The sequence below is a fragment of the Parasteatoda tepidariorum genome, chromosome 8 (genome assembly GCF_982258835.1).
Source record: "Parasteatoda tepidariorum strain Cologne lab strain chromosome 8, Ptep-v5.0, whole genome shotgun sequence".
Lineage (NCBI taxonomy): Eukaryota > Metazoa > Arthropoda > Arachnida > Araneae > Theridiidae > Parasteatoda > Parasteatoda tepidariorum.
Genome location: NC_141762.1, coordinates 23,224,480 through 23,248,335, shown reverse-complemented (window position 1 = coordinate 23,248,335; position 23,856 = coordinate 23,224,480). Strand labels below are relative to the sequence as shown.

The window sequence follows — 23,856 nt, the reverse complement described above, 5'->3', positions numbered from 1 at the left end:
GAATCCTGAAAAATTGGTACTTAGAAACTGTCTTAGATTATAAGAAAAAAACTGTTCACATTATATTTTTCATACAATATTCAAATAAATGTTCATATTATCGTTCAGGCTTGCAAAATTTTAATTATGAAAAAAGGAAAAGTTTTATCTGAACAGTTTGCTGAGCTGATTTCACACATAAAACCCCTCCTTCTCCTTTTTTACGGAGAAAATAATGAGACAAAATCAAGATTGTTGAGACTAATCATTGATATAAAAGTTTTTTTTCTATATCAAAGCGCAATCTTAAAGTGCAAAATTTTGTACTTATACCTACTCATATGTCAGACCTTGTGATATAGACAAGTGAGGAATTGCATCTTGGATATCCTATAAAATAAAAATTAAATCAATCAATGTAAATTATAGTTTTGAGGGTATAAAGATTTTATGCATAAACAGATATAAGCAAAAAAAAACTTTTATTTTCATACATAAAACCAGCAGTTCTTTTAAAATATTAGCTCTATAGACTTAATGCTGATTTTATTGGGTTTTATCGTAAAAAAGTACATAAAGCATACTTGACATGTCTAGATAGTAATTCCTAAATTTTAGCCCCATTAACTTGGGATTGGAAAGGATAAATACACCAAAATAGGTTGCTCAAGGCTTGAGGGTCTCATCTGTCGAATGCACCCTTCTTTCTTGACATTTAAGATTTTCAATTACAAACCAATGGGAACTATAGAGCTAGAGGTAGACCTAAGATCAAATGGCTTGACTGTGTGTGTAGAAGAGGATTTCAAAATTTTAAGAATTACTAATTGGAGAACAATTGCCAAGTAAGGAGCAAACTTGAGTAAAGTTCTAGGGAAGGCCCTGGCCCACAAAGGGCTGTCATGCCAATAGAAGAAGAAGAACTTGTGATTGTTTTTACTCAATTCAAATTAATAAAAGCATTGGAAACGATGCGTTATTTGTCTAGGTAGATATACTAGGTAGATATAGACTAATTTGGACTAAGATCTATCCACATAACTAAATTGAAATAAAATAAATAAATTATATATATATATATATAAAAGCACAAGTTATTACTTAAAAAAGTGCTTTTATCTATTTGTATCACAGACTGCCGAAAATATGGACAATGACTTTAGTTTATAATGCACAGGATTGGTGGCTACAAAAATCAGCAATTAATGAAAACATTAGTGAAAAAATGGTACATGAAAAAATTTAACTATTTTTCCAGAAAATCTTTCAGAATAAGATATTGGTTTGTCTGTGCTATGCAGTCTTAAATTCAAAAGTTATCTTTATCGGTTAGACCATTCACGAGAAAGAAAAATTCAAAAGCAGAAATTTTAATTTTGCTAAAAATTTCTGGATTTTTCTCAAAATTTGGATTTTATCATTGAAAACTAGGTATTTTTAAAAGGTGAAAAGATAACTCCATCCTGCAATTATAGAAAAAGCAATCATTGTGAAAATAATAGTAATAAATGAATTTTTGCACGGAATTAGTTTTGCGTAAATGAATTTTTTAAAATAGATATCAAAACTTGAATTTCGTAACTTGTTCTTCACACCTGATAGGAAACACAAAAAATAAAGTCAACACAACAGAGCCCAAATTTGAGTTGATTCAACAAATTTAATTATTTTTGAATTTGTACAGGAATTAAGGGGAAAAAAGTGCCATTATTGCACTTTTAAGAGGCGTCATAAGACATAGTCTTATCTTTCGCTACTTAGCAATGCATTATTATACTTTAAAAGACTGAAGTACTTTCCTAGAAATTTAAAACAATAGATCGATAACTGCTATCAAATATTTATCTTGTGATTTTGAAGTGCAATTTATTATTTAAGAAAGAAATACAAAAACATTGATTTAATCTAAGCATTTCAAGTTTACGGTTTGCACGTATTAAGTTACGAGATAAATAATCAAGGAAGAATAATGTGAGTATGAAACAAACAAATTTCATTTCCTTCTTGTCTTGTTTTTACTAAATTGTGCGAAAAATTGTGAAGAAAATTTTTGATTCTAAGAAATATTTGTTCCTTTTTTTCTGTGATAAAGTGATGCTGATTGTTTGCGAATAGCCTGGCTCTAAATACAGAAATTATTCGAAATAAGAAGTATTTGATTGTACTATATTACCCCGAGTAGCCCAAAAGTTCCAGTTATGTTTCAAAAATATTAATGTCGAATAAGTAAAATGCAGTTTCTGTTTCAACTGAACGCGAAATGATGTATCCATTTGAAATTTAAATTATAGCCCTAAAAATCTTTTCAAAATTTTTTGTTAGAAATAATAATGATGAAAGCAATGTGGATACATCGGTGCTGTGAGAAAAATAAATAAATAAACAAACAAATAAATAAGTAAACAAATAAATAAATTAGAATAATATTTTCTCTTAACATTTTCTATGTGCTACGATTATGTTTGATTCATAAACTAATTTTATTTTAAGAATTATTGTAATGCATCCTAAATGAATTACTTTATACTAGTGGGCTGCGCCCCCTGCTCGCTAACGCTCACCAACCCCCGAAAATTGCTACGCAATGTTATATGGTTTGCTCCGCAAACCAAGCTCGCTTCGCTCGCTACTAACTTAGGTACATTGCAAATGCACAAAATTCTAAGAATTCAAAACAATCATTCAAATCCATATAACAACTTTTTTTTCTAAAAAAAATTACATCTTTTTAGTAAGTACTGAGTCCTTAAAATAAATTTGAATTCAAATAAATGACATGTAATTCGTTAAATCTATTAGAAATGTGCTATAGTATAAAATCTTAAGATAAAATTTCTAAAACTGATATCTCTTTAAAAAGATTAAAATTTCGGCTATAATTAAGTCTATTAAAAATTTAAATAAGTGAATTGCAATGGAAAAACCTGCATAAACAAATAAATTCTAGTAAAATAAATAAATTCGTGATATAAATCAAAAATTGTCAAATAAATTCGTAATACATAAATTCGTGAAAAAAAAACGCTTTCGACAAAAAACCAAAATAGAGATCTATCGACAAAGACTTCTGCCTAGCTTATGCTCTCCCTGGTTATTTCCGTTTCCGTTTTTAAAAGCGCTATATGTTGAGCCATCTTAGCTAGATTTGGCATGTGACATTTTTAGCGGTAATCATTGGCCTATTTTCTAGCGTTGCCATTCGGGGAGTTGTAATGAGGCTTTTTTTTATCGCCGTGTAAGAGAAATATATATATAGATTGTTTCGTAAAACTACTTTAATGATTTTTCTGTGTATCATGTCTTGCTGCAATTATAAAGTTTAGTGATACTATGTAACAAACATGGTGAGGGCTACTTTACACCAAGCAGTGTAACAAAACATTTTAGGTGTTTCACAACATGTTTCGTGGTGTAGAGGAACAACAGTTTGATGTAAAATTTTCCGTTTTCAGATACACAATTTATTCAGATACAAGACACCATGTTCAGAAACAGGATACACAATCCAGCATTTTTCGTGAAACAACAAAGGGACAATAGTAGCGGAGAGGAAAAAGTTTATAAAAAAATTTAAATTTCATATCAGAGCGCGATCAATAGCATGTGGTTGTTTTATAAATGTAATTATTTGTATCATTTCATCATTCCAGTCAAATATCAAAAAGTCTTTTATTTCATTATATTGCCTGTGCTGAACACCCGACTCATTTTTCAGTTTGCAACTATCGATGCTCAACTTCGTAGCCTTGTAATTTTGAATTTGACCCAGAAGGCAAATTGTCCTTAGTGGAGACATTTTTGATGGAACTAACCTTCATTTGAATTACACAGCGAGGAAAACCACGTAAAACATCCAACGGTTGGCAGGGGGTATAGCGATTTTCCTCCATAATCCGTTTACTACTGAGAATATTTTACATGGATTCAGCATTGTGATGACTTCCCCTTAAATGTGAGCCTGAGAGCCATGGTGTCCCGGGTTCGAATCCCGGCTATGGCTGGTCTGTACGAATTCCGAACCCGGATCTCTCCCACAGTGCTGACGTAAAATATCCTCAGTGATCGACGCAAGAGTCTTTTTGTTGTCAGACGAACTGCAGGAGGTTTTCGTGGTTTTCCTCTCCATGTAACACAAATGCTTGTTAATTCCATCAAAAAGTCCTCCACGAAAGCAAATTTCTCCTAATACTTCTGGACTGAGTTCAAAATTGCAAGTCTGCGGAGTTGAACATTGTTAGCCGTAAACTCAAAATTAGATCGGCTGTGTAACAACGGTTATAAGAAGAAAGTGATCCTGAAGCAGAATTCGAATCGACCAGCCACTGCTGATATTCGAATCTGGGTACCTCATTGGGGTGTGAGTGCTGTATCTACTGAGACATTTCGGCTCCTCAAAAAGCATTGTAATAACATTAGTTTGAACATTTTAATGATACATTTGAGCGCAAAATGCCGCAAAGAAAAAAAAATATGACACAGCTCAAAAACTGTGTCAGCAATCATATGCATTTATCTCTTTATTTTTTCCCTTTTCAATACAAGAAGTTTACATATTTAAATTTGGTAATGTTTTAGCACAATATGTCTTTAAATATTTTAGCGTGACGTTATAAAAACTGAAATGAAATTTTATTTGCATATAGGAAAGTACTACTGGTCTTTGCCGTCCTGCTGTTGGCAGCTCTAGCCAATGCTGAGACTTGTGGAGATGGTGGTTACTGTGATGGAGAAGGAAGTAAGTGTCGCTCTATTTCCAGAATATAATTATAAAATGATGGTATTCTAACAACGATGTAATTTTTTAAATAAAAATATAAGTAGAATTGTTATATTTTGATAAATCGCATTTTGATCTGAGAGCAGCGATTTTTGCGAAGCTTCGGTGTGAATTTCTGTTTTCACTGTAATTGATAAATATATGGAGTTGATAACTGTAAAGACAGTTACAATCTGCTGTGCTGAGGACCATTTCTGGTCTTCCAGTCGATTTTTTAAATTTTCCTATTGCAGAGTTAATTATTCATTAAATTTTATAGTAAAACATAACTAGATTAGCATTAGAAAACAGAACTAAAATTGATAAAAATTGAAATTTTATTCTCTGTAAGATAAAATACCATTTTTTTTTAAAAGAAAAATCATTTATTTTTGTTAGGCCTAACAAAATCAAAAAGCATGCATACTTATTGTACCTTGGACCATTGTTCAAAGAATAAGTGCCTTGGGCTAGTGTCCAAGAATTTAGGTACAAAGAATAAGAATTTCTGAACGTCATCTAGCACAAATATTTTACAACTTAAAATGTAAAAATTCTTCAATTCTTAGAAAATGCGTAACTTTTCTAAATCTTCCAATAAAATGGTATTTGATTTATGTTTACAATTTATTTAGCTAATTGAAAATTGATCTAAAAAAAGTTTCAGTTGTTTAAAAATTGTAGGATTAAGTAACAATTTAATAACTAACAAATATTGTTGTACCAGTAATCTAAGGTACAACATATTGTGTTCCTATCCAGAATACAAGGTCATGCTTTAGCTTTTCTGTAGTGTATGACTGTATTATTAAAAAAGAATTACACTAAAAGACAAATGTATTATGTATTACTCACAAAATTTCCTAGTTACATGATTTTTTGCAGAATGCATAAAAAAAAAGCGTACAAATTGATCCAATTTACAATATTCTCACCTATATACTTATTAATCAATATTTTATTTAAATGGCTTCTTTAACTTTCGTTAAGATTCATTACATTTACAAAAACTACATTAGTTAAGTTGCCTGTATGGAGTTGTCCTTCTGAAATGCCGAGCATTATGCATTTTCTCCTTGTTATCCATTTACACTGTAAAAAATTCAGTATCAAATTATGGTAGAAAGTACTGGCACTCTGATTGCAATATCCGTAAAATATATTTTACTGTGAAATTCATTTTTACCGTAAATTTTTATGCCGTAATTTTTACTCTAAAATCTATTTTATTACTGTGATCCAGTGACTTTAAATTAAAAATTCAGGTGTATCAGACTTTTGTTCCGTAATGTAATTTGAAAATAATTATTTTACGGTAAAGATTGATTTTATGGTAAAAAATACTAGCACCCTGATTGTCGGTACTTTGTACAGACATTTGATACGATGCATTTTACCGAATAGAATGTTATATATTGAGGTGAAATTTCTTTACTAACTTGTCCAAAAAAGTAACATTTTCTCTAAAAATAGTACCTTCTAAAACAAGTAGGTACTGAAATTTTGTCACCTATATGTTTGGAGTGCCATTTAAATACTTTAGAGACATTATTTTTCCATGAAATTTTCGTTCCTGTTATTGTAATGATGGCTTAGTTTCAAAAGCGCAACATTCTACAAAATGGTTGCAGAAATGCGAGCATTTAGTCCTTTTAGAAAATAAATCTAGCATTTTCAATCTTTCGCGAACATTGATGCATTTTAGGAAGTGAATATCCCTCTTCTAATTTTTTACGAACATTTAGACAATTTGAGATGTAAATATAACGTTCCCAAACCTTTTATGGACACTTAACATTTCAGAAAGTAATTATAACGTTTCTAAATCTTTTACGAACATTCAGACATTTTTTGAAGTATAACGTCTTTACATTTTTTACGAATATTAAAGCGAACTAAGAAATTCTGGCAAAATAACCGTACTGTATTGTAATGACATTACTGAATAAAAAAAACATAATTCTAGCCACACACACACCACACCAAAATATACGATATTTAAACTAATCATTTGGTAATTTTAAAGGGGTATACCGGAAACTATCGTATTCAAACTTATAATTCTTATTACCACATTGTTGACATTTAATACAAAAATACAGAATTGAAAAGTAAATCAACTGAATAAATGGTTTTCATTCCAAACTTTAAGGTAGCATAATAAAGTAACTAAAATTTACCACAATTACCAAATTGTATCACACTATATAAAACCATATCTTATCGTAAATTTTCCTAAAATCATTAAGATCACTTCGGTTAATATTACCGAACTTTTTAGTGCTCCCGAAGAGCAAGAAACACACTGAATATTTCCATATTCTGGTAGTTTTAACCATACTTTTTTGCTCAGTGTACACATTTTGCAAAGTAAATATAGTTGCTTCTAAACTTTTTATAAACATTAAAATTTTTTTGGAAAAATATGACGTTTTCAAATTTCTTACGAACACTCAGATAATAAACACAACACTTCGGAAATATTTAAAATTTATTGTTCAATCACCATTGACATGAAAAAATATTTCAAAACTTAAATTAGATCTTTTACATTGCGTATGATATAGTATGTGTAATAACACATGACGCAATGACTTTAACTAAAATTGAAGTTTATACAGGGTGTTCAGTAACGACCACCCGTAATATATATGTTATTAGAATGCTTGTTAAGAAAATAATCCAAAAAGTACACTCATTAGAGGTTGCAAGTTAATATTTAAATTAAAAAAAATGCTATCAAATGTCATGAATTAATGCTAAACAAATGGGACTGAAAATATTAAAGACTATTTGATTACCAGAGGAAAAGTAAAGGAGTTGAATTTAAATTTTTAGAAATGTTTCCGGCAATCAAACTAGTTCTGATGCTTTTCCCTCCCATTCCTCCCAAAAGATGTTAACTTATGATCTCTAAAGTGTTTTTCTTTCTTACAAGAGCTCTAAAATACATTTTCGATTATGATACACGCAATGCGAAGTTTAAATTGAATTAGGATTAATAATTCTAAAATTTGAAATGCTTACTATACCGAATTTCGAATCATAAAACTTCAATTTCTTTCAGGATGCTGCAGAACTGCAACATCATATAAATGTGCACCAGAAGACAATGTAGTATGTTGTCCAGGTGGTGATTACAGCTGTCCAAAAGGCAAATCCTGTGTGAAATTTCTCAAGTGGTTCGTTTGTCTAAAGCTTGGAGCACCAACTGATTATGACGGAACAAATTCAGTCGGAATTTCCTACTCAAAAGCAAACCCAAACACCATGTTGTCTTTTGATTAAACCGATTTTGGAGCAAAATAAATGCTTGTTTCTTTAAATAAAACTTAAATCTACAAAAGTTCACTTTACTATCCACAAACAGTTCTCGAGCTACACCATGTTAAATGAAGAGTTATATTTTTTGTACAATTTTTGGGTTTTTACTTAAGAATAAAATAAGTATTATGGCTTATAGTCAAATTTCACTACATTTTTTCAACAAGATAAGATTATTAAAGACGAGATCTCATCATGTTGATTACTTCAGTGGAGAGAGTAGGTTTTCAAAATCTAAATCAAGTTAAAATCACAAATTTTTCGATATTCTGTTTGAAATTCATCAAGGAAACAATTTTCTCTAAAAATAAAGGAAATACTTAAATTTTATATAAAGGTGTAAAAAATAATTTTTTTATATATATTTTTTTTATCGGAATTGGGTATAAAAAGGAAAAAAAGGAGTCTAAGATAGGAGTTCTTAAACTGTGGGTAATCTTAGTGAAGGTCATTGTTTTACTTTATTTCATAACCATCGTTGAACAGCCGACCCAATTATTGGTTTACTACTACAAATGTTCAACTCCGTAGCTTTGTAATTTTGAACCCAATCCAGAAAACAAGGTAACTCCTGGATTAAGTATCGGGAGGAATTTGCCTTCGTGGAGGATTTTTTGATTAAATTAAACCATATTTGCGTAACATGGAGGGGAAAGTCACAAAAACCTTCCACGGTTAGCCGGATGGCAAGGGAACTCTAACCTATGATCCGCCTACCACTGATGATATTTTACGTCAGCACTGTGGTCAGTGTGAGCTGGGTGCGGAATTCGTATCCAACAGCCATCACTGGGATTCGAGCCTGGTCCAACTCATTGGAAGGCGAACGCTCGATTCCCTGAGCCACCAAGGCTCAAATATCAGTTTTTGGTCACCGCAGGTGTGCCAGCGGACCTACGAAGCGGGTTTACAACTTTGAATGACCCCTAAATAAAATATCTATTCCCACACTCCAGAGGTCCAAGGTTCCAGGCCCATCGGGCAGGGAAACCACCAGCAGCCATCCAGAAGCAATGCGTGGAGTCGTGGGCACCTAGAGCCCAATCCTTTAACCATACAGACCCACTAAAACCAACATCTTCTAGAAAAGGGAATGTCGCTGCTCAATTTAGATCAATTTAGTCATCCGACTCAACGGACATAAACTGCTCAATGGAGTGAAATACGAAATAGGTCACTACGTGCTGTCTACTAAAGGATAGGATTTCTCGTTTATGATAACCCGTGCAGAGGCCTTCTCTTATCTAGGAGGTGTCGCTTAACCCATTTGTCTAGGCTTTGTTAAGAGGAAAGAGGGTTAGTAACATGTTAATATATAGAGAATTAACTTAATTAAAATTATCCTAAAATCAACAAAACTTAAATGATTACTGAAATCGTTATAACTATTGCCTATGACCTAAAATAAAATTACCTCGACTTCAAATTAAAACGTTAAGCGTAGCTATGGTGGAGGTTGAAGAAGCTGAAATTAAAAAGAATTATGGAGACTAGATCGCTGTCTCAAAAGTCCCTTTATCATTGGAGGAAAAAACTCTTCTAAGAAACGTGGATAACGGAAAAAACGAAACCAAGTTACGTTTTTCGTTTTTCCGCGGTACTTGTGACCGATTCCATGGAAATGGTCATGACGATCGCCAACATACAATATGCTGGCATTAAATGTATAAAATATTGGAAAAATTAAGAGGTACTATGAGATGGTTCGATGAGTCGACAGTACAGTGGAGCGTTGGCCACTTGTGCACAATAACGTTTATCTTTTGTGCTGCTAGTTGTCCAACACGTCCCTCTCCCTCTTAGTAAAAAACTGACTAATCTCCTTCTGGAAGACAGGATTTTTGCTGGTAAGTCTTTCCAACTCATGAAGACCATTGTTTAAGGTAAACCAACAAAATTTATTATAAGTAATTGAAAACAATAAAAATTTTCACTGTTGTTCCAATAAAATCAGCAAATTTCGCTGAGCTGATTCGGTACCACGAAAGAAACCCTTCAGCTCAATCTATTGGGGAATGCATTAACATATATCATAAGAGGAACATATTTCATGCAGTGGTACTTAATCTGAAAAAAACCCCAATGTAGGGTATACCCGGCAAATATAGACCGAAATTATCAAACTATTCGTTTGATAATTTATTATTGATAATTGTTTGATAATTAATTTGAAAAATTATCAAACTATTCGTTTGATAATTTTTCTTTTCATATGGTAACGGTTTGTCGAAAAATCTGGTTTTCAAAGTTAAAGTTCTTATTATCACACATATAGTAAAAAATACAAAACTGAAAAGTAAATTTAATCGATTAAAACGTTTTGATGCTTTGCTTTAAAGTATCAAAATGAAATTAACAAATTTCATCAGATTAACAAATTTTATCTCATATTATAAAACCATATTTTATTATTAATTTTACAAAAATAATTATCAAACTGCTTCGATAAAAATTACTGAGCTTTTTTTAAGGCTTCCATAGACCCAGAAAAAGGGCAAATTTTACCATGTCCTTGTAGTTTTGACCATATTTTTTTTCTCAGTGTACGAATTAATATGAGAAATTTGATTAAAAAAAACGCATGTTCTCTAAACGGTCATATTTATCTACTATAAATTATCGATACAAGGTAAAACGTACAATCTATTTACTAGCTTAGAATAAGTGGGGTAGGAGGTAGCCATCATTTGAAATTTTTTTTAATTTGAAACTGCTCTGCAAAAAATTTCTGATCAAATTTCGATAAAAAGTACCGGCACTCAGGTTAATGCATCTGGTACCGGCATTTCGCCGGAAATAAAGCAAAAAATCTGATACATAGTAATTTTTATAGTAATAAACCGCAATCCAAACCGATTTTACGGTGTATATTTTTAAGTAAAGGAAAAAATAATAATGAATGGATACAAGAATACTTCGGCTTGCGTAAAATGCTCCAAAAATAATGAAAACGTAAAAATGAAAGTAACTCCAATTACCAAACTTATTTCGATCACTATCCAATTTAAAATATATGAAACATATTTTTGAAATTTCTAATTTTTTTATACTAAGGATGAAAAATATACGTCAAAATATGCTCATTCATAAAAAAAGAATATTTTTAAGTAAAAGAAAAAAAATGATGAATGAATGCAAGAATACTTTGACATGCATAAAGTGCTTTAGAGATAATAAAAACGTGCAAATAAAAATACCTTCAATTACCAAACTTATTTCAATAACTATCCAACGTAAAATATTTGAACTTGCTGCAAAATATCTTTATTATGAGGATATTTGGGATTTATAGGAGAAAATTTGGGTTTGCGTAAAATAATATTTTAATCATATTTTTGAAATTATGACTTAATATCTTTATTACGAGGATAAACATTAATAAAAAAAGCTTTTTCACAAAAAGTATATTTTTAGATAAAAAAGATTTATAAATGCATACAAAAATATTTCGATTTGCTTAAAATATTTCAAATGTAAGTACGGAAACGCAAAATATTAAAATAACAAACCTAACTTTTGACTACTCCCCCACTTAAGATATTCAACCAGTTTAATGAATTAAATTAATTTAATGAATCATATCATTATATGGACATTGTAACTTTTTTTACTTAACTCTTTTTAACTAACAAAAAATCCAATATATTAGTATTAATTGACAGACGAGTAAAGTAGACTATCCCCTACTAGGAAAAGAAAACCTTATTTTAAATGTTATTATGTTAGTTATTAACAATTTTTGACAGTCGTGCACTTGTTATAATTGTCCCCACTTATGGGGTCAATTGTAACAGTTCATAAATGCAACTAAAACATAGTTAATTATACATATTATTATAGTTGTGATATATTTTTTTATTGATCAAAATAGTAGTGATATTTTAGGAGTAAAATTAATAATGAGCAGAGACCTAAAGGGTTAAACTTTTAACTTTAAGGGGTTAAAAATTTTAATTTATGCAGTGAAAGGTTACAAATAAAATAATGCACATGCAATTTAATATAAATGATATTGGAAACTATTGGTGGTTCTTAAAGAGCTAAGTAATGGTTTGTAAACATAAGATTATTTATTTTCTGCTGTTACAATCGTCCCTTTACTTGTTGTTACAATCGTCCCCAAGACGCCATTTCAGCTTCATTTGTTAAAAACAATGCTAGTTAATTAGCAAAACTAATTTTTTTAATGAAATGTTAATTAAGGTGTCCACTTACATATTCGGTTAATAATTTTTATTTGTTTAAACAAAATTACTTTGTTACAATATAATATTCTAATACCAAAAAAAGTACTTACGTTGCTTGAAAATATCTTTTGTGATGTAACTCTTTCAAAAGTACATAAAAATGGTTGCCAGCAGGGGTGTACATGTAGATTTATTTAATACACATTGTGCGCCACCTAGGAACCAAGTCTAGAACCCGACACTCGAAATTTTTGCTCTGTTACAATCGTACCCTGTTACAATTGATCCCACTCTCCCCTACTATGAATAATCGTGATATTGTCATTTCAATGTAATAAATACTTACAAATGTCTAAAACTAAGCAAGTTCGTAAATTTCATGGATGTTGTTGCAATATACTTTTGCGCAAATTCTATTTCAAAAGTAAAGAAACTCTTAAGAGGAAAAGATTTTATAAATACAACATTTTATGAAACAATTTTTAATTTTGAGTTTTAAATTTCTGTTATGGTATAAAACAAATCTTATCAAGACAGTTTAGGGGTAACAAATTAATCTGCAGCAAAATTCTGATGAATTAAATAGTAAATCCTAAGTTATTTAAGCATGTCTCTCACAACAATTGTAGATCCTGAGATTTTAAATGCTCTATCATTAACGGTCAATAAATCTTAAAATACATTTTATAAAATTAGACTTTTCAAGACAGTTTTTTTCTTCTTGTAACTAAACTACAACAAAATTCTATAGAAGTAAATCTAAAGATCTTACAATAATTGCAAACCCTGAAATTCTGAATGATCTATCATCAAGGGATAAAAAATCTTAATCCGTAGAATGCATTCTATTAAATCAGACTTATCAAGAAAGTCTTTTTGATTACAAATTAAACTATAACAAAATTCTGATAGATTATATAAAAGCAAATCTTCAGATAGTTAAACAGTTTTCTTGCAATGACTGTGTACCATAGGAATTTGAACTCTCTGTCATTACCAGTTAATCAATCTTAAAAGTTAAAAATTTTGAAGAATAAAAAATAAAAAAATCGTCTCCGTTTTGTTTCATAAATGAATGGTTTGGTTTGTTTGATGTCTCTTACGTTGTTTTTTTTTTTTCTTCATATTTTTCCTGTGATGTTTCAATTTGGTTTCTTCTAGCAAAAACAAACTTTTTAACAATTATAAGTAATATGATAAACGAAAGATCAATTAAAGAATAAGAAAAGAAAAAAAGAAATATACAGTGTGCCGTGTTCTTCACAGAAAAATTATATTTACAGCACATAACAAACTGGGTTTTTAAATGAAAAACTATAGTATTACAAATTTCAACTGCGTTGCGCAATCTGCTTACAAATTTACAGACGCCATGTAAATCTTTTAACTTACTTTTATTTCATCCGTCGTTGAACAGCCGACCCAATTTCGGATTTACGACTACTAATGCTCAACTCAGCAGCCTTGTAATTTTGAGCAATCCAGAAAACAAGGTAACTCCGAGATCAGTACCGCCAGAGGTATTGATTTGTTATGGGAACATGGAGGACTTTGCGACTCGACAGATTTAACGTGCATCAAACGCCATTTACTACACGGGGAGTTTTCGGCCGGCGGGGATAGAGCCCACGAACTCTTTATCATGGGCCCAGCGCCCTACCAACCAGGCTATCCCGACCCTATGTAAATATTGCAGTTGAAATGGTTTAATGCGGCCAGCTAGGCGGCTGAGCGATTAGCGTGCCTGACTGCGAAGTCAATGGTTGTGGGTTTGAATCCCGAATGGATGTTTCTTTCTGAGTTGTCCTTTCTTGTGTGAATGTGGCTCACCCTATGAACGGGTAGCTGTGGCAGTGTGGCGTGTGCTCACCTCCTTGATTAAGGTTCACAGGTGCCCACCGGGTAATGTTAAATAGAAACAGGAAGTTAAGTGTCTGTCGTTAAAAAAAAAATCTTTAAGTGAAATTTTATTTGTTGACAAACTTCATGTCCGATTTTGAATCTGGGTGGTAATAAATAACTCGCTTCCAATACAGAACGCAGCAAACCGTGTATTTCTATCTCTTTTTGTTTTGTTTAATTGATTTTTCAAATCGTCGATCATTTCAAGTATTTTATTATTTTAGAGGATATCATGCGCTAATTGATAACTTCGTTGTCATTAGTAGTAAGGTGTGGTCTGTATCTGGCACAGGAGTTTAGGCGCAGTTGCGTGCAATTTAACATGGCATTTCTCTATTCGGAAAGGGGGGAAAGTCAAAAAGTTTGTATGGCAACGATTTTTCGATCGATAATCAGACCCTCTGAGTATCGATCGCTTTTGGTGTGCTGGTTCTGGCACACTTTTTGTCGAGAGTTGTCCGCTATTGTCCGCGCGTTGCGTTGATGAATAATGTTGGATTTGAATTAAAATAAATAAAATAAAATATAAAAAAAAACTTACCTTTTTATAATGATGAGGGTGATGGTGGAGGCTTTGCTAGTGGTGCTGGTGCAGGCTGTACTCTTTATTGGGATGAGGGTTCTTGTAGAGGTGGCGGAGGTGGTGGTAACCACCTCCGCCACCTCCATACCAGGAAGAAAACGACCACATTTCATGATATATTTCTCATCGTCTGTCATGTTGTTCCAGTCAACTCCTCTGTTATATAGGTTATTGAAGAAGTATACTTTCGCCATCCTCGGCGTATGTGCTGTTGAAATAAATATAATAAATATTTAACATAGATATGCATATTATTTTAAAACTATTTGGTATCGTTTCAAGTTCCGAACTAGGAAATGTATTTTTTTCTGATATAAATAAGGAAACATCTGTTTTCGTGCTTATATCCTTATACGCACGTTATAAGCACAATGGTAGAAAGAGTCATTTTTAAAAATGAACTCAAATAAAGATGTTTCGTGTTACAGTTGCAAACGTTTTACTTTGGGAGTAATTTGTTGCAGAAAGAGCGATAGTTCAAAACGTGTTGGAGTTTGAAAAATTTGCGAAAAAGCAACTCTAGGTAAGTTTTTACTTTATTTCAAATCCAACATTATTCATTAAACGCTTCGCGCGAAAAATCGCGGACAACTCTCGACAAAAAGTGTGCCAGAACCAGCACACCAAAAGTGATCGATACTCAGAGGGTCTGATTATCGATCGAAAAATCGTTGCCACCCAAATTTTTTGACTTTCCCCTTTTCCGAATGGAGAAATGCCATGTTAAATTACACGCAACTGTGCCAAAACTCCCTCCGACTGTGCCAGATACAGACCATACCTTACTACTGTCATTCATTTAGTTCTTCAACTCAAATTTTTTTTTTGAAACACTCCACAAGTTGAAACTTGAAAATAATATTTATGAAATATATATAAAATACTGCTTTGTAGCAATTAAAATTAAAATATTGTACTCATATTTAGGAGACTTCTATTAGTTCTTGTAACTTAGTTGGTGATATATACAGTGAATGCTGAGAAGTGCGAAGATGGAAGTTACTGCGAAGGACATAGAAGTAAGAATCCTTTTTACACACTTTATGTTAAAGTTCTTCTATCTTTTGTGCCAAAGCAATGAACTAAAAAAGGCACAGAGGACACACGTGTGCTGATATGGATGGGTGATCGTGTAAAGCTAAGGGTGGCGGCGCTAGTGGTAAAATTGCTCTTTCAATATTTTTACGCCGCAGATTGAGAAAACGCACCATCATATTATTGCATCATATCTTTTGCAGTATTTCACATGTACCGAGTTCTTTCTTTCAGCCTTTAAACTTCAGCATTATCATATTAATATTATAATCAATAGAATATTTTCTAATTAGGCTAACTTAAAAAGATATTTTTGGGGACATTTTATTCAAATGTAGCCAAATAAGGGATAAAATACAAAACATGGCAAACCTTAAGAATTATTCACAATGAGATATTAACTTTCCAAAATTTTTTTTGGCCTTACGACCTCTGAGAATCAATACATTTCTGAAAGTTCTTATGAATGGTACAATTATGTTTAGATTTGAGACCAAATTACAATAACAAAACTGCATAGAATATTTGGCTTCTTCACACATCGCCTCGTAGTCATAACATATGCGGAGGGATACACCGGAAATTTTCTAAATTTCTTCCGGTTTAAGGACACTTGTTATTGTTTATATTAGTCCACCCATCCATAGGTTAAGAAATTCAGGAGGAAAAAATAATAAATTAATTTTAGTCTAAATTTTATCTTTATTATTATTAATTAATAAAATCTAATCACATATTAATTAATCTTATTTAGTCTGAATTTTATTCAAAAAAAAATTAAATGTCATTTCTATATTAGATGTTGACCATATTAACAACTACATCCATAACGGGTTCAAGGATTGAAAAAGACTTCATAGGCCTATTATTTACCCACAAACGCACCTTTCTACTGTCAGTGGAAAAAACAAAAATTAACCGTACCCCGTGACCCCTTAATGGATAGACAAATAAGAGAAAATCATTGCTGAAATTGAAAAGCACAGAAAAATAATGAACCAGCAAACACTACTTAAAAGTACACATAGTAAGACTTAAAGAAACGCCTACTTATAATTATAAATAGTTGCATTTACAATTAGATTAACCAAGTCAAAATAAAATATAAATTGCCGAATCAGTAAGAAAATATTATAAATAAATCAAGTATTGACACCTATTTGAAAATCTTGAACAACGAAACAAAAACATTCAATGAGCAAAAAAAAAAAAAAAAAAATTCGCCAAAAGTGCTGCCATCTGCTTTGGAAAATGAAATCCTTAATTTCACAGCATAGGCCTATTTATGCGGGCTTCAATATCGGCCAAACTATTTGAACGTTTTTTTAATATTTCGAATTATTATAGTAGTTAAAAGAAAAATTATTATTCTTTAAGGTAATCTTGAAAATCCCAATAGCTGAAAGAAAATCTGTTTTATTATTACATATAAATTTAAACCTAAGAATTTGACAAATAACAATATTCTTAAAAATCTTAAAGTAAAGGTTGAAATTAAAATGTGTTAAACTATTAACACTAAATTTAAAATCCCTTCTTTTATCGTATAATGCAATGAAAATTTTACTGTTAAGAATTTTAATATCAAGATCTAAAAAATATGCACAATTATTTTCTGAATTCGTCTTAATTAAATTTAGTTCTTCAGAAAAAATATCATTAATGAAATCAAAATCATTACAATCAATTTAATTTAGATATTCAGACAAACAATTAAAGCAGGAAAAAGTAATAAAAAGCAATAAAATAAAAGAAATTTGTGTTTGTGAGACAGCACTTTTCCTTTTTTAATTTAGATATTCAAACAAACAATTAAAGCAGGAAAAAGTAATAAAAAGCAATAAAATAAAAATGCAATAAAAAAATAAAATAATGTTTAATGATGTAAGTTCTTGTTTAACTTATATTAATTTGCATCCAAACAGCATGCAGATAAGCAGATTTTTGTGAAAACCGTTTAAAAGTAAATTAGTGTTAGCCAAGTCGAAACTTAATTGTTTACTATTCCTTTCGTTCTGTGTTAAAATATAATTCTTTTTTGTCTACGTCATTTAATTATCCTAGATTTATTATTTGCTTATATATTTAATTATAACCGTGATTATTTTTGTTCTGCGGATCTGGTCTCATGGTTTGGTGATTAGTTTATTCCGCTGTCGTTGTGCTTTTCTTTGTGTTAAGAAATAAACCAAATCTTTTCTTGTAAAACAATATAGAATGTCTTATTTACGAGTCTTAATTATCAAATAGAATAATGCGCCATTTTTTTCTTAATTCTAATAGTTATCGTCAGCAGAAAACTGGAAACCATTTAAGGGAATGCTTCTGTTTAGGGATCTTAGAACATAATCTTCTCTTTTTTATCGTTTATAAGGTATTCTAAAACGAAGTATCTCACATGAAGACAAATTCTTTCGTGTTACACAGTATTATTGCAAGTCGACTTCAACTTTAACCCTGATATTAATTGATATTTTTTCAGGAAAATTATAATTGTGTATATAGGACACTTCTATGAAGTATGTGATCCATAATTTTAAAGTTGCAATGAAATGTATGGTAATCAAATCGTAATGTATATAAATTGAATGAAATGTTCATTAATCAAAAGTTTTACTGGATGTATAGGTTACATACGGTTAGAACTTTATTTTTTTTAAAAAAGTAACAGCATATACTCAAAGCTAGACTAAAATACCTAAGCATCCAATGAGTGAGTGAAGCCAAAAAGGAGCTGAAAAAGCAAACAAGCAGGGTGTAGTTCTTCTTCGCTCTCAGGAAAAATTACAGCTAAACTTTGAGGAGTGAAACTACTTCACTTAATTAAAAGAAATTGGTGTAAGAAAATAAAGCACCTACACTGAGAAAAAATTATGGCCAAAACTACCAGAATATGGTAAAATTTAGCGTGTTTCTGAATCTATGGAAACTACAAAATACACGTTTCAGTAATTTTTACCGAAGCGTTGTAATAATGAATTTTAATAAAATTAACAATGATATGTGGTTTTATTACCATGATGTTTGGTAATAAATGTGATAAAATTTTGTTATTTTATCATGATATCTTAGAGCATGGTTTAAAAAGCATTTGTTTGGTCAAATTTTCTTTTCAGTTTTGTGTTTTATACTAAGTGTATGGTAAGAAGAACTATAATTTTGAAAACCATAATTTCCGGTTAACTGTTACCATACGAACGGAAAAATTTTCAAATAAATGATTTAAATACGTATGTGTTGGTTTTATTACCAGAAAGATGCTTTTTTCTAACAGAAATGTCGTTGCCATACGAGTACGGTAACTTTACAAAAAAACTTTTTCTCCGTTCACGTACAACGATGCAATCTTAATATTTCGAGATTAACATTAAGATTGCATTAGTTAATATTATATTGCATTGTATTGGAATTAAATTATAATCTTGATGCTATAACTTAAATAAGCTAACTATTTGTGCAGACCATATTTTAAGTTACAAAAGCAGACAGAAAATCACACATTCTCTCAATACACATGCCTTTCTTGCGAATTGATTTGGATTCTTAATCCTCAAAATATGGAATGTATCGGCGGCAGTCTCGAAATTAGGGTCCTAATAATTTAGGCAGAAGAGCAGTCGAAAGTTTAATGATAATTTTATTTAATAATTTTTTTTTGTATCAAAAATGTCTTATTTTAAAAATATCATTTCTCAAGAGCTTCTTGTGCTTGTGTGAGAAACGCTCTTTAAAATTCAGCTAATTTAAAACAAACGTTTTCTAGTTTTATATAATGCCCTTGATTACCTAGCCTAAGTAGCGTCACTCATTTCCCCACGATCTTGTACCGCCTTCGATTTAGATTGGCTGTCGCCGATCACATGGGTAAACAGTTGCCATATTGGTGACTAGTTAGAAAGGCGAAGTATCATTGCTGCTGATCTGTTATTTCTATTTTCGCTTTTTTCAACTTTATTTTTTCATACTTTTAAATTAATAATGACAGTCATTTGTCATTATTAATTTTGGCATTATTGATTTATTAACATTGACAGTCATTCATACTTTTAAATTAATGAAGACAGTGTTCTAATAAGTCAAATTAAAACTTTAAATTATATCATATACCTGTTGGTGATCGCAATAAAAAACGACGGAAAGTATGGCTACCTAGAATTGGCAGAGTAAATAAGTGGAATCCAAATGAATCCAGCAGACTGTGTGAGGTAAATTTATAATTAATTTATTTACTTATTTGTTTCAAATTTTACACAATATTATTTATTTATTGAAGTTATACTTCTTATGCGACTTCCAACAAGGGTTGCGTTAAACGTTTAACGCTACATTTTTATTGGCCGCGAAATCACGTGGTAGGATCCAGTTTTCCCTCATTCATTTCCATATTGTTTTGGTTCTCACTAGCATAAAAATAATAAAAGTTATAAAAGTATTGTTTTTCTATAAATATTTTTTTAGTTTGTTTTGATAAACAGATAATTTAATAGGGTAGTATTTGTTATTTTCCAATTTAGTGGATAACAATTGTAAAAAATGAGTGAAAACAATCCAACGGACAATGCGACGGATTTAAGGCTATGTCAAGGTACGTCTCTTGTGAATATCAATTGATTGTTAGGTTTTCTCTGCTGAAATTACATTATGACGCATTCACATACATTATTAATGCCAATACATTTTTTCATGGCGAGACGATGAGTCAACCACAAGCACTTCCACTGGTTCAAGAGGTTCACGAGGGAAAAATGCACGATATTACCGTTATTACATAGCACGGAAGCGAGCTGAGCAGGAAAAAGAGTCGTTGAATAGAACTAGTGATCCTTCTACGACTGCTGATTCTTCTACAATTAACGTCGCAGGTTACGAAGTTTAACTTCTTCCGCGAGGAGGGATTTCACGCACTATTATTATTTTTTTTTTTTTTTATGTAGAGCATATATGTTTCGCTTTTTTTCTCTTCTTCTTAGAGGTTTTACAAATCCAATTGCATTAAATATATTCACCTGAAAGATATGAAAATAAAATACAAATATTGTTGTTAACGTAAATGATTATTTCATTAGAAATCTTTAAAATTAGATTTTAATATCACTTAAGTATTTGAGCGTTTTTTTTTTTTTGTTGCCAGAATTAAAAGTAAACTATTGTAACATATTAAATATTTTTCAACTAAATAAATTGAAACTTTCTACATTTTAATGAGGTGAGATAATAGAATTTGAACACTTAGTTTCTTTATTTTTAATTATTTTAAATACTTCATATATTATTGAAAAATTTTGCGACATTACAAAAGAAATTTGCTACATTTAATAGTCCAGACTTAAATAACACTTTTCGTAGAAATATTTATTAATTATTGAACAAGCCAGAATTCATCTATTTTGTTATTCTTATGTTCTTCTTAGACGCGAGGGGGAACCCTGGCCTTCTCCAGGAGTTTTTGAGTTTCTCCAGTTTTTGATATTCAAAGTGTTGATGTCCTTCTCAACGTCACTAACTCCCACAAAAAATTACAAAACTCCCACAAATTAAACGTTACAAAACTCCCATTTACTAATTAGTGACTGAGTTATCTCATGCCTTAACTTCAAAGTATCTAAAATAATTATATTATTATAATTATAAATTAACTATATTTAACGGCATTTCTTCACGTAACATATCTTGAATTTTCGAAATAATTAAAAAAAATATTTTGTTACAAATGTTGTTTTGAATAAGAGATAAACTGCTTAAAATATTTATTATTACATATTATTAATTATTAAATATAATAATAATATATACATATATTTAATACTATATGTAATATCTATATAATATATTTATTATATAGATAGCAAAAAATTTCCAAGAGTTTAGAAAAAAAAGTTATAGCAGACTATAAAAGACGAAACGAGAAAGTTTTAACTTATAGATGAGGTATTATTTTCACTGAATAGAATATACAGGGTGTCTCAGTTAAGCGTTTCAGAACTTCTAAGAGGGGTAGAGGGCATCGTGACGACTCGAAATCATATAGCAATGTGGGGTCGGAAATGCTTTCCTGAAGCGGTGACGTACATAGAAGCACCATAAAGAAAAGAGACCGTAAGTGAAAAATCGCTTTAATAATACATTGAAAAAATTACATGGCTTCCTCGGTCACCCGACCTATCATGTCTTGATTTCTGGAGTCATATGAAAAAACTGGTTTATGACACCCCTGTTGATAATGCTGGTTGCAAGAATCGCAGTAGCTGCCTGCGAGATATGCCTGGAGTATTGCAGAATGTTCGAATGTCCATGAGCCGGAGATGTGAGGTGTACATTGTAGCCGGTGGCAGAAACTTTGAACACTTACTTTGGCCCATGTACCATATAATTTTTTCAATGTATTATTACAGCGATTTTTCACTTACGGTCTCTTTACTTTATGGTGCTTCTATGTACGTCACCGCTTCAGGAAACCATTTCCGACCCCACATTGCTATATGATTTCGAGTCGTCAGGATGTCCCCTACCCCTCTTAGAAGTTCTGAAACGCTTAACTGAGACACCCTGTATAATTTCAGAGGAAAAATAAATATAAAGAATAAATGGTAAATATTTAAGTGATCCTCAAGAATATGAAAACATTAATCAATAAAAAGTGTCGTTTAAGAATAGAAACTCCGTATTTCTCCAATAAGAGTCACAAGAGACTTTCTGTCAACAAAATTACGGCATGTCGCTACTTAATCTACGTATCTAGGGCTTTAGCTTCACTATCTCATTATGAATAATAGCTATACTAAAATATGTAATATTACGCCTTCGACAACCAAATGAGTTCATATGAATACGTTACATTACGATACTTGTGAATAAATTTAAAAAAAAAAAAAAAAAACTGTTATATGTATTTTGTTCAGATAATAGAAAATAAAAGTGGTTAAGCTACCTCGCATTGAAACTACATTAAAATATGTCATAGGATTTTATTTATTTTTACAGCTTTAGTTTCTTTTTAAGTTTTGAAGTAATAAAGCCGTATTGAATAAGCGCTTAAAATTAAATTTTATATTGACCACAAAAGGTGAAAGAAAAACAACAAAATTTTTCAACCTATATAATACACTTTTTAAATAATGTCCGTCTCAAATTTGTATTCATAGAACTAAAATTGTATTGTTGAAGAGGAATGAACATTTCTTCATTCACGATTTTCGAGAATAATTTTGAACGAAACGATGAGGGTTTCTTTTTTTCTTAACAGTAAAGACATTAACATACTTTTCCTGATGAATATTCATTCAGAAAAACTATCATCTTCTTTATTCACGAATTCATTAAAGTAAAAAAACGGTAATTCAAAAAGATGTTTTATCCAGTATCCAGGCTCATAATTAGTATATGATTGAAAAAAATCTAGCTTCTTTATTTCATTCCACAGTAAGGAGTGCTCAATTTCTTCCATTTTCAAGATAATGTAATTGAAAATATTTTTCCCTCTCTAGGTTACATAAAAAAAAATCACGTTTTTTTGTCTTAAAAATGCAGCAGTATGTATAATAGTACAAAATGAAATTTGGAGTATCGCCCACTGAGAAAAAATGCATGGTCAAAATTATCAAAATATGGTAAAATTTACCGTGTTTATGGCTCTATGGGGACACAATAAGCTTGGTAATTTTTACCACAGAGCTTTTGTAAAAATGTTGGTGAAATTAACAATAAAATATGGTTTTATAGTATGCTATAAATGTGGTGAAATTTGATAATTTTATCATAATATCTTAGAACATGCCATAAAAACCTTTTATTCGTTTAAATTTACTTTTCAGTTTCGTATTTTTTACCTAAATGTCTAAATAAAAAGTATAATTCTGTGGGGGGAGGAGATCAGAAGGTTGAGTGTTCATATCACGTCCGGGTCACCAATGTGGGGAGAGGAGTATTAGACCATGTCAACCGTCATCTATGAAAAAGAACCCCGACATAGAGTCGAGTTAACATGTCTTATATACTAGTGAATTGCAGTTGTAATTTTGTAGTGGTAGATACGCTACAATTCTAAAAAACTGAGTCGCTGGTAAGCCGTTACCATATGAACGGAAAAATTA

The 23,856-nt window shown here is 30.8% G+C and overlaps 1 protein-coding gene and 1 long non-coding RNA gene across 3 annotated transcripts in view; one reads left to right on the top strand and one right to left on the bottom strand.

Annotated features, from left to right (window-relative positions):
* LOC107453871 (uncharacterized) overlaps window positions 1-23,856 on the bottom strand; it is a 61,113-nt gene that overhangs the window by 12,345 nt on the left and 24,912 nt on the right. For both annotated transcript variants that reach the window (XR_015428679.1, XR_015428680.1), the window contains exons 2-3: window positions 14,690-14,939; window positions 317-369 (exon numbers count right to left, since the gene is read on the bottom strand). This is a non-coding gene — a long non-coding RNA (uncharacterized LOC107453871). The remainder of the gene's footprint in view (window positions 1-316; window positions 370-14,689; window positions 14,940-23,856) is intronic.
* On the top strand, window positions 1,894-8,081 carry LOC107453869 (uncharacterized). The gene is made up of 3 exons (XM_087149989.1): window positions 1,894-1,950; window positions 4,623-4,714; window positions 7,803-8,081. Coding segments are annotated over exons 1-3 (315 nt in total). The 5' UTR covers window positions 1,894-1,948; the 3' UTR covers window positions 8,024-8,081.

What these genes read in the sequence shown, in the direction of transcription:
- LOC107453869 (XM_087149989.1), top strand. An exon ending in TTACTGTGATGGAGAAGGAA is followed by an intron (nt 4,715 to 7,802) that starts GTAAGTGTCGCT and finishes AATTTCTTTCAG; the next exon opens with GATGCTGCAGAACTGCAACA.